This window comes from Mytilus galloprovincialis, chromosome 2, assembly GCF_965363235.1.
Source record: "Mytilus galloprovincialis chromosome 2, xbMytGall1.hap1.1, whole genome shotgun sequence".
Classification (NCBI taxonomy): domain Eukaryota; kingdom Metazoa; phylum Mollusca; class Bivalvia; order Mytilida; family Mytilidae; genus Mytilus; species Mytilus galloprovincialis.
In genome coordinates this window covers 69,295,373-69,306,583 of record NC_134839.1, presented here as the reverse complement: position 1 = coordinate 69,306,583, position 11,211 = coordinate 69,295,373, and the positions used below count along the sequence as shown (strand labels likewise).

The 11,211-nt window shown below is 30.6% G+C and overlaps 1 protein-coding gene across 2 annotated transcripts in view; it reads right to left on the bottom strand.

The window, feature by feature from the left end:
• Window positions 1–1,361: 1,361 nt before the first annotated feature.
• LOC143062383 (uncharacterized) overlaps window positions 1,362–11,211 on the bottom strand; it is a 36,019-nt gene continuing 26,169 nt past the window's right edge. For both annotated transcript variants that reach the window (XM_076234094.1, XM_076234095.1), the window contains exons 3-8: window positions 9,381–9,529; window positions 8,287–8,417; window positions 5,166–5,237; window positions 4,007–4,060; window positions 3,006–3,320; window positions 1,362–2,492 (exon numbers count right to left, since the gene is read on the bottom strand). In XM_076234094.1, the coding sequence (XP_076090209.1) occupies window positions 2,155–2,492; window positions 3,006–3,320; window positions 4,007–4,060; window positions 5,166–5,237; window positions 8,287–8,417; window positions 9,381–9,529 (1,059 nt within the window). In that variant the 3' untranslated portion in view covers window positions 1,362–2,154. The remainder of the gene's footprint in view (window positions 2,493–3,005; window positions 3,321–4,006; window positions 4,061–5,165; window positions 5,238–8,286; window positions 8,418–9,380; window positions 9,530–11,211) is intronic.

Below are 11,211 nucleotides of genomic sequence, written 5' to 3'. Positions count from 1 at the left end.
CTTCTATTTCAATATTGAGAAAAGTATCTTCTAGTTTCCTTCATCTCAAGTTTACATGGATATATGAGATAAACACTTAATGAAATGTTGGTTATTTAAGGTAGCACAATACAAAGATTTTTCATCCCCAATCAGACATCTTTAAACTGATGTATCTCCACTCATCTTTCTTTAAATTTTATAAATGAGGTACCAAAAGAAAGAAGAAGGATTAATCTTTCAAATTGTGATAATTTCATTATGACATAATTATTACATAATTAATTGTTATGTAATTAGTTGCCATATTGTGATGTCCATACTTGACAACATACTTGTGTTGTACAAGAATCTATAAAATATTTTGGGATGCTATGAAGAACAAAGATGCTAAATTCATTCAAGTGTTGACATCACAATATAGCAACTAATTACATAATAATTAATTATGTAATAATTATGTCATAATGAAATTATCACAATATGAAAGATTATTCTTTCTTCTTTCTTTTGGTACCTCATTTATAAAATATAAAAAAGGATGAAATTAATTACATCAGTTTAAAGTTGTCTGATTGGGAGTGAAAAAAATCTTTGTATTGTGCTACCTTATATGAGATAAAACATTTAAGTAAATGTGGGTAACAGAGTGACAAGACTAAAAGTGTAACTAAATAATTCAGCATAATTGTGTTTTCACGTTTTCTTTGAGAAGGTTTTGTACGAATTATGCATCATATGAGAACGAAAATATGTCGACATGAAAGGACAATAAGTCCCCATTTTATCGATCATTCAAAACAAATGAACAGTTTAGAACTTTTTACTAAACAATTATGCAACATTTTATATGTGATAATCTACAGGGATAAAGTTTAACTTATATGATCTGCCCTTATATTCATAGAGTCACTACTGGTAAACTAGCTCATCGCTTATTATTTTATTTATTTTTGTCTCCATGGTTGAATTTCTAATATTTGTTTTTAGCATTCCTAATGAATGTGAATCTAGAAAGCACCTTGGCCGAATATAATTGATTTAATGTCAGTTTTATTGTTTTTAGGAGAATATTGTTAAGAGTTCTTATTTTAAAGTGTTGTAGCATACACTTCGATTTCATTTTGTTTGTGTATTCATTTGAAGTTCTTACTGTTATATTATATAACACGTTGTTTTTATTTTCATTATGTGAAACGTTATATATAATTGAGGAATATGGTTTTGTCAGGAAATATACTAATTTTGTATGTAAATCCTGTATGATGACCATGATTAGATGTTTCCATTTTTACCAAATGTTATGCCAAGAAATAAATAAAAATTAAACATGTTCATGCTTAAGTGCGTGACGCCAAAAAATAAAACAAACCAAAGCATTGTCAAATTCAAACATTTATTCGAAGTGAAAAATCAGTGAAGAAACTCCACAGACAAACCTTAATCAGATTACCAATTATATAAAACATTAAAAAGATGACAAACTTATAATATATAAAAAATATACAAAAGCATTCATAACCACAAACAATTAAGATAATACTGGTCTAGGATTTTTTAATTCTTTTTGTGGATGCGAGGGCAGGGTTGGGTTGTTGAGGTATATTGTTCGGTTATGTTGTTTTTAGCAACAAATTGACAATTTAATGTGTGCAGCTAAGTTATGCATTGAATAGCTATAGTCCATTTTAATATTTGTTTAATGCGAACGTAAATGAGAAAAACTACACAAAAACTAAAAGACATATTCAGGCCAACATGCTCTGTTCACCAATGGACTGGTTTTCTAATCGAAAAAAAAAAAACATGGTAAATGTTGTTTTCTTCTAAAGAATAAAAATGAAGTTAAATATTTTAAATTGTAAAGGAACAGTTGCAAGGACTTATTTACAACCCATTTTGTAACCAGTTTATGTCTAAGATTTAGCTCTCTATAATAAATTATCTGAAATGAACTGTAAAAAAGCAATATTATTTTCTTACGGACATGCAGCGATGGTAGGACTAAATACTTTGATTTTCATAATAAAATAAAATTTAGATATCAGCGAAAACAGTATGTTGACCAGAAGATGTCATTGACATTGTATTATGTTGGTAAATGGTCTCATTATGACCTTTACACTCGAAACCCTTTTTTTATTTGCTTTAAAATATATCGGTTAGTGTCAAATCTTAACTTCCACCTGTGCAAATGCTCTTAGCGGTTTGACAATGTCGTGGGAGCGATGTGATATCAACAAGAATAATGCCACCAACGATCAAACTTAAACAAACAATCCCTAACATTCCCAATTTCTGTGAAGATGGTCTGGAATCTTTTGCGCTTATCCTTTTATTGACTGTAGATGATAAATTACTTGTATCAACTTTAAGTTCCTTTTCGAGTTTTTCAAGAACTGGTGCTAAAATCTCCCGCCATTCCTCCATAGTGTGGTTGGTTTGATTCTGAGCTGCCCAATAATCCAGTTTATCTTTATAATCACAATTACATGGGCACATTGGTTCAACATCTAAAAATAAACGAAGAAGAAAAAAGCATTATAATGTTCGATAAAATCAATAACAATGTATTTTCGTATACATTCCTTACATAAATATTAAACGAAAAAGCTTGGATTTAATAGAAGACTATAGTTGTATAGCACCACTATAAAACCAGCATTTAATCACTAAGCTATTCAAACATTTGGTTTAAAAACTATCATTTGAATAAGTAGTAACGTGGTTTACAGAACACCTCTAAATCTATAAACATTTATTTAGATGTTATGAGCATTTGATGCTAACAGTATCAGGCTTGCACAACCTTGATTTCGTTCTACATCCAACAACCTTTAATTTTAAAATAATGAAATATGTAAAATACGAATACCGTTTAGCAGGCAATTTTAGAGAAAAAAAACCCACAACGGATTGTACAGAAAACTATTATTTATTAAAGTTTACGGATAATATATGTAACAAACAACATTAAAAAAACTTATCACATTATGATTAGACTGTAATACTTATGAAAATCTTACAAGGTGCTACGCTGGCATTTATTGCATGGCTTGTTCCAGGTCCCATGAAATTCTCCACGATACAGCTGTATAAGCCTTCATCAGACTGTGAAAAGCTTTTTACTGTAAGAGATGGTGTGCTAATAGTCGATCCACCGTATTTAGATGCGTTTGTTGTTTCATTAACCTCTCTGTATACATTATTTCTGTCAGTAAATGCCCATTTCACTCCACTAACATCGACCATTGAGTCAAACGAACAATCAAGATTAAGATTGGCTCCTGACTGTGTGGTCACATATGTCATAGACGTGCTTACAATCGGAATGGTTGGAACTAAACAATAAATATGCGGATAAGAAAAAGATTATTTTATATTCCTAATAAGTATAGGAGTAAACAAACAGGTTGAAGGTTTTAGCGGGGAGAACGTGTAAATCATAAGAAGTGCATATAATAACATTTTAAGAGTGTCATTGATGAGTCTTATTAAGACGAAACGCGGGTCTCTTATAAACGATTATAAGCTTGGTATTTTTGGTGAATTTTTAGTTAACGCTTCGATGCAATCACATTCATATTCACATGTAAAAATCGTAGACTGTAATGCAACTCTGCTACAGGTTGCACCTCCATCAAGCAAATCTGACCGTAGACGATTATGAGGATTTTATTCCTTATATTTTTGGTTGTCACGCACTTAATTTTGTTTAATTATCTCGCCTTTCTGCCTTTCTAACTTTTAGTCTTGAGCTGGTCGATTAAAGTTTATTTCAGACCTACATGTTCGACGCACTTAATCTTTATTATGCCTTCATTCAACATCAAAACTATTGAAGTTATACGTGTTTACCATATATATATATATATAATCAATAAACATTGAAGATAAAAGGGCTCGTTTTGTAAAAGTGTAATTGACTTGCAGGTTTGCTTGCTCATCTTCCCAAGTAACATAAATTAAAGAAGCGCTTAAAATCATGATAAAGTTGGCATCACCACAAAAATTTAGTCTATCTTACCTGGGCATGGTCCTGAATTTTCAATTTGGCTTGTTGCTTCAAATTGACAGCGATCTACAAAAAAAAAAGAAAACATATGAAAGTTAGAAATGTACATGACTTGCAGATCACTCGAGCGATATGCATTAATTATCTATGTATTCAAGCAACAAAACAAACATTTGTTATCCTAAATTTATAGACGATATCCATTGTAGAAGGTAGAAATATTTTCTCCATCAGAAATGCCTTTTAAAATTTTTTTATTTTTTTTATTTTGATCATAAAGTATCAAATAAACTCATCATAGATACCAGGATTAAATTTTGTATTAACGCCAGAAGCGCGTTTCCTCTACAAAAGACTCATCAGTGACGTTCGAATCAAAAAAAGTAAAAAAGGCCAAGAAAGTACAAAGTTGAAGAGCATTGAGGACCAAAATTCCTAAAAAGTTTTGCCAAATACAGCTCAGGTAATCTATTTCTGAGGCAGAAAAGCCTTAGCATTTCAAAAATTCAAAAGTTTGTAAACAGTTTATTTATAAATATGACCATATCAATGATTATTTATGTCAGCACAGAAGTGCTGCCTTCTTGGCTCCACCAGCAGTGGCATGGTACTTTTGTTTATTCATCCACATAAATGTCAAATTTTCTTATATCTATACATTAAATCACGACAATGCACTTTTTTCATTCTAAGTGATGATTTGAATGTACAATTGATTTAAATAAGAATATGATTTATATAAATGTTTTTTTTTTGTTGCTCAAATACGTGTATTACACAATATCATATGCAAGTAATAGAATTGAAAATGGAAACGGGTGATGTATCAAGGAGACGACAACACCAAATGCCCAAAGCAGCCCAATGTCTCCAATTGGTCTTAAACAGAGCAGACAAATCCTGCATTTGTAGGCGGGCTCCAGCTTTTCCTAAATACATATAAGTAACATCAGTTTGGTAAGATATTTTCATATGAATAAAGGTACTTGTTAAGGAAAAAACAGTTCAACTGAAAAAAGATGTTGAACACTTTATTTATTTTAATGATCGAGCTATTGTATCAATTGTAATATTTTTTAGTTAATATCGACACGTTCCCAACTTTTATCAGTATAGACCATCATAAATTTTGCCCTTTTTATCAAAGGTTCTCATTGAAAATGATACCTACCATACATATTCAAAATGACATAAAACTGATCACGTGTTTCAATATTACTGAATGTCAATGGGTCTGCGTTTGCTGTAAAAAAAAAACGTACATTCAAACATTTGGGTGACAAATCAAATTGTGTCACACTCAATTTCATATTATTAACTCGTTAGCATGTTGGTATGATAATTGATGTGTCTTAACTTTCTGAAATATAAATAATCACCGAGTACACAATTTGTAAAATTATACAAATGTTTCATTCGTTGATTTCGATTTATAAGAGTGGCATGAAACTTTGGAATTTATTATGTTGTTTTTATCAAAATAATTCATGATATCAATAAAACATTCATGTTCAGTGCACAATGTAAACACAATATTGTCAACATTGTAATAAATCTTATATACAGTTAACACCAACATCTGCTCCATGTTTTCTGTCCTATAATTTTATCAAGACATATAATTAACGATGTTTAGTCCTTGAAAAGGTATGGTTGACATGAATCTTCCCGATTTCCATAAATGAAGTCTCGTATTGTGTAATTTCGAAAAGCTTTGCCTTTAATAATATGAGCAACAAGACGGGTGCCACATGTGGAGCAGGATCTTCTTACCCTTCCGGAGAACCTGAGATCACCCCCAGTTTTGGTGGTGTTCGTGTTGCTCAGTCTTTATTTTTCTCAAGAAACAGTTAAAATGTCGATACAGTAGTTTGATATAATATCTTATTCAAACATACTAAATATTTGATGTCATTGACCTTTGACCTTTAACTTCATATGTGCACGATAAGCAACAATGTTCAAAAGTCAACAGATAGTGATATTGTAAAATTTGAAAGAAGCATTTTTCCACTTTTTTCATATCAGGGTACATATAAACCCAGAATTGTAAAATTATTTCCTTGACATGAGCAAAAGTATATATAAACCATATTTCATCAAACCAGTGAACTATATGATATCATATGACACCAAAGGTGCATTTTTTTAAGACCAGAAGTAGTAACTTTTCGCTCCTTGTTTTAATGTCAATTTAATAGAAACAATATAAATTGGAATACGAGAAAAGTAAACTATCAGTTGACACAGAAAGTGAGTTTTTGACACAAGAAGAAGCCAATCGACTACCTTATTTAAAATAAAGAACTTAAAGCATCGTTACCATGAAACGAAAGCATTGCATTTACACAATCACTATTTGCTATTTATCAAACAGAACAAAATAAATGAACATACACAAAAAGAGATGAGAATGACAAACAATTAATTCGTAGATATTAAAAGAAATGATATTAATTTCTTCGTTTAACACATTTTCTAAAAATATTGCATATTAGTAATATCAAAATAATTTCCTTGTTGAAATGAAATACTTTATGAAGTAGAAAGCGTAAAAGTATTGGATACAAGTTGACTTTGTTCATCTAGTATATACAAAAATAATGAAATTAGTTATCGATTCCATGTATATCACAAAAAAGGATTGAAGGTGGAAAAGGTATCAACCAATCTGTTATCAAGAATTGTCCTCCTAATAATCGAGTACATATGCAATATTTTTAAAGGACTTCATAATTTCAGTATAATTAACTTTTATTTAAGCCCACATATGTGATGAAACATGTGAAATAAACGACGGGTAAATACTATTTAAAAAAAAAAATGATCGTATGAACACTTGCTATCCTTAAAGGCTTGTATTCTAAACTGTTATCGTAACCTCATTGATCGCACTCTTAAATGTTCGTGGTGGAATAAGAGTACCATTCTTTTGCTATGTCATTATTACGTCTCAAAATTGCTCAAACAAACAATGAGCAATCAGCAATATTCATGTATACATGAAGGAATATCTATGAAATGTTGCTTGAGTTACAGCCAAAGACAAATGTGTCTTAATACATGTATACAGAACATTCAAATTACATCTTCAAATAAACAAGTTTAGATACTCAAAACAGTAATGTTCTTTTCAAAGGAGGGATATGATACTCAATATGTGTTCAAAATCACGAAGAAAACTGAAAAAAAAAGATTTGAAATAAAATCTGCTCCAAAATAAGGAAATACAAAATTTCAACTGTAATCTCTATTAGATTAATCAGAGGGATAGAATAACATATACAAAAAATAATGAATACTAATGAATATGGATAACAAAAATCACAAAGAAGAAACTAACTAAGAAGAAACTCGAAAGTATCTGAAATATAGAAACACTGAAAGTTCACGTTCCTGCTGACCCTTCATCATATGTTACAGATATTATATTTGCTCCTGGTAAAAGTAATCGTTTAATAAGTTACTACAGTAAACTGAGTAATCCTGCTGCATTTTTTGGGGGTCAAAGAGAGGAAATTAATAAAGACAAATTTGTTTCACTGAACTGAAATTGATAAATGGGAAATAAGGTCCTTGAATAGACTAATAGCACAGTCTATACCCAATATTTTTTTTCTCTAAAAATTAAACAACATTCAGCTGCAGACACTGACCGGCAATATTCCCAAACGATGTCTCTTACGAGATGAACCATAGAGAGCCGGGAACCAGTAGGTAAACATAACAAAATATCTATGAATATCATATACCTCCCAAAAATTGTGAACCGGCTGTATTTACAAAGTCCTACATTAAAATGTTAACTCGATGAAATCTCAAAAGGTTAACAATAATTCATTAAGACGATTAAAAGCAACATAATTGGTCCAAAAGTTGTTATTTTTAAACGCACACCGTCTAAAATCCATGTTGTTACAACTCAAATTTCTAACAAACCTAAAAATCACAAAAAATGTTGAAAGACAGACGATCAAACTGGCTAACAAATGAAAAATCAATATTGCTCCCGAATTCGCCGTTTCAGAATTTAATGATTTCTGGGTAATATTTTCAAAAGTGTACATAAAACCGTTTTGATTGGTTTTAAACATGATAAACAATAGAAATTCAACCAATGACGATCACATTTTTATTCTTAATAACTGAACTAGTAAACCTTTTCCTTTTTCAATACTAAAATGGAAAAAGAAGGAAACATGGTATATTCTAAGTTTTAGTAAGGTAGACAACAGAAAAAATCAAATGAATAGTGTTTTTTTTGCAGTTTGTTACAGTTTCATAAAAGTTACCTGTGTATGGTGAACCTGCTTGGCTCCACACAAACTGTGGACAGTTTGCTGGATCAGATTGGTCAAAATATATCCCATAATATATATTGCTACTGTCTTGATTCAGGGTAAGGTATTCATATTTGTTTTGACTGGAAAAAAATAAAATAAAAAAGAGTAATTTGTTATGGTACATTTGAAAATTGAATAAATATGCAAGTTTATACATGGGAACTATCTAAGTAACTCGACAAAGGAGGTCAGATACTATCATGACTGAATGAATTTAATCCATCGGCCATATATTCGGGAAGCTGATTGTTACATTTAACTTTTAAAAGTTTTGTCTCGAATATAGATCTCTTGATATAATGGTGTATGTATAAATGTTTATCTCTCATATTTTATTCACCATAACAATTCTATACAAAGTTAAAACATGTGGAGATGAAATAAAATAAATATTTTTTTATATACATATGCACATTGATGGATCTACATTATGGTGATATCTGTTTCTTGAAATTGTACAGGGTCATTTTTTTCTCTGACTGTATATGACTTCTTTACACTTAATCCATTGGATGCTCGCAGTGCACCGATTGATAATTTAGTCTTAGATGCATGATTGTTTTCACTGGTTGTTAGTTGTTTTGAACTAGCTTTCAGTAACTACGAGTACTTTCATATCTGTAATCAGTGTTTTTTTGTTGTTGGAATGTACAAGTACCCGGCCACGTCAACATTTTTTGTTAGATGTATTTCTATTTGTATCAACCTGTCGTTAGTTTTTCTCGTTTAAATTGTTATATATTTGTCATTTCGGGGTCTTTTATAGCTGAATATGCGGTATGGGTTTTACTCGTGGTTGAAGGCTGTACGATGATCTATTATAGTTATTAGTATCTGTGTCATTTCGTCTCTTGTGAATAGTTATCTCATTGGCAATCACCACATCTTTTTTTTATAAGATTTATTCCTCGTGTTACGCTGTTGAATATGGCAATATCACTATATTCATATGGTAATATAAGCGGACACATATTTAAGCACACAATACATATTTGAGTGTAATTATCTGTAAGTTAGCAATTATAACAATTTATTGTACCCACTTTGTTAGAAATTGGTCGTTAGTCATTGTCCTTGGCGGATTAGCAAAATCTGGAGTTTTCTGGAGAACCATTTCAAGATTACCCGACATTTCATCTTCACTACTTTCTGTGTATTTGACGTAATTGTTGTCATCAAACATAATATACCACTAAAAAAGAAATATCTTACATTTTGCTGAAATGATTTATCGTTTTCAATATCAGAAAGCAGTAACTGAATTTAATTTATTAAAAAAAATTGGCAATAACATAACTTAGAATACAAGGCCTAGTATATAAATCATTACCATTTCTTTTTCCATTACGACTTGAGCATCAATTTGGAATATCACAGTACTTTTGTGAAAATGTACAATTAGATGATGAATGAAGACAAGAGCAGTTAACGGGTCGATTTTAGTTCTTTTTTTTAGAGGAGAGTGTTAACTGTATCATAAGAAGTGAAATAACAAAAATACTGAATTCCGAAGGAAATTCAAACAGGAAAGTCCCTAATCAAATGGCAATATCAAAAGCCAATTTAAACACATCACACGAATTGATAACATCTGTCATATTCCTGACTTGGTACAGGCGTTTTCTTATGTAGAAAATGGTGTCATTATATTGACAACGATGGGTGAACAAAACAAACTGACATTATAGGTGAATATGTCAAACATATTGGTACAACATTTAAACATTGTGTTATAATCTTAATCACTATAAAAACAAACAAATGTGTAACAAAGAAGCACAAAAAGGTATTATAAAATTTAACATCCTCGTTCATTGCTTTTTTATTAAGCGATTATATGTATCTGTATTACATCAACCCATAAAGGATTGAAGATAAAAAGTACTTGGACCGAATCCTTACCCTGACAGACACATGGTTAGGTTAACATTGACTCAAATTATGAATAGAATATACAGGATGCTCTATGTTACCCATCATGTAAACTTGATATTAATGCTTTTCTAAACTAACAATTATCAAGATATATCAAACATACTAAACTCTGCAGTGGCGGATCCAAAAATTTTCATAAGTGGGGGCCCACTGACTGACCTAAGAGGGGCCCGCTCCAGTCACGCTTCAATGTTTCCCTATATAAGCAACCAATTTTTTTCCCAAAAGGTGGGGGGGAGGGGGGGGGGGCTAAATCCGCCTCTGCTCTGTGCTACTGACCTGCAGAATATTATTATTAAAGCAGCAAAAATGTCACTCAAATTCAAATCTTATAAATATAAAAAGAAAACTATTAATAAGAAAACATGGTATGATCAAGATCCTTACAATAAAAAGAGAGAATTAATATAATATTAATATTAGAAATAACTATTTTAAACATTATAGAGAACTCAAAAAGTTAAAAAAAAAATACAAGAAGGGAGTTTAAATCAAAAATTGTTAAACAACTTGATAATCAGCTGCTAACTAAGAATCCAAAGGAATAATGGAACCTTGTAAATAAATTAAAGGGGGAAACAGAAGAAGCTAGGGATGTCCCAGAAATCTCTATAAATAACACCACATGGACAAAATACTTCCAATATTTAAATTCTCTATCGGATACTAATAAATCAAAAATAAATCTATTAAAAACATGCTTGTTGATTTAGAAAAAAAGAGAACATGTCAAATGTATTAGACTATAAAGTGACTAATCAGGAAATATTTAAAGAAATTACCAATTTAAAACCTGGAAAGGCATGTGGTCTGGACCTGATACCAAATGACATGCTTAAAGCTAGACAAACAGCCCTTATAGGCTGCATTAATAAACTTTTTAATTTAGAATTTAATGGAAACATCATTTACCCAGAAAATAACCATTATTTTTTTTAA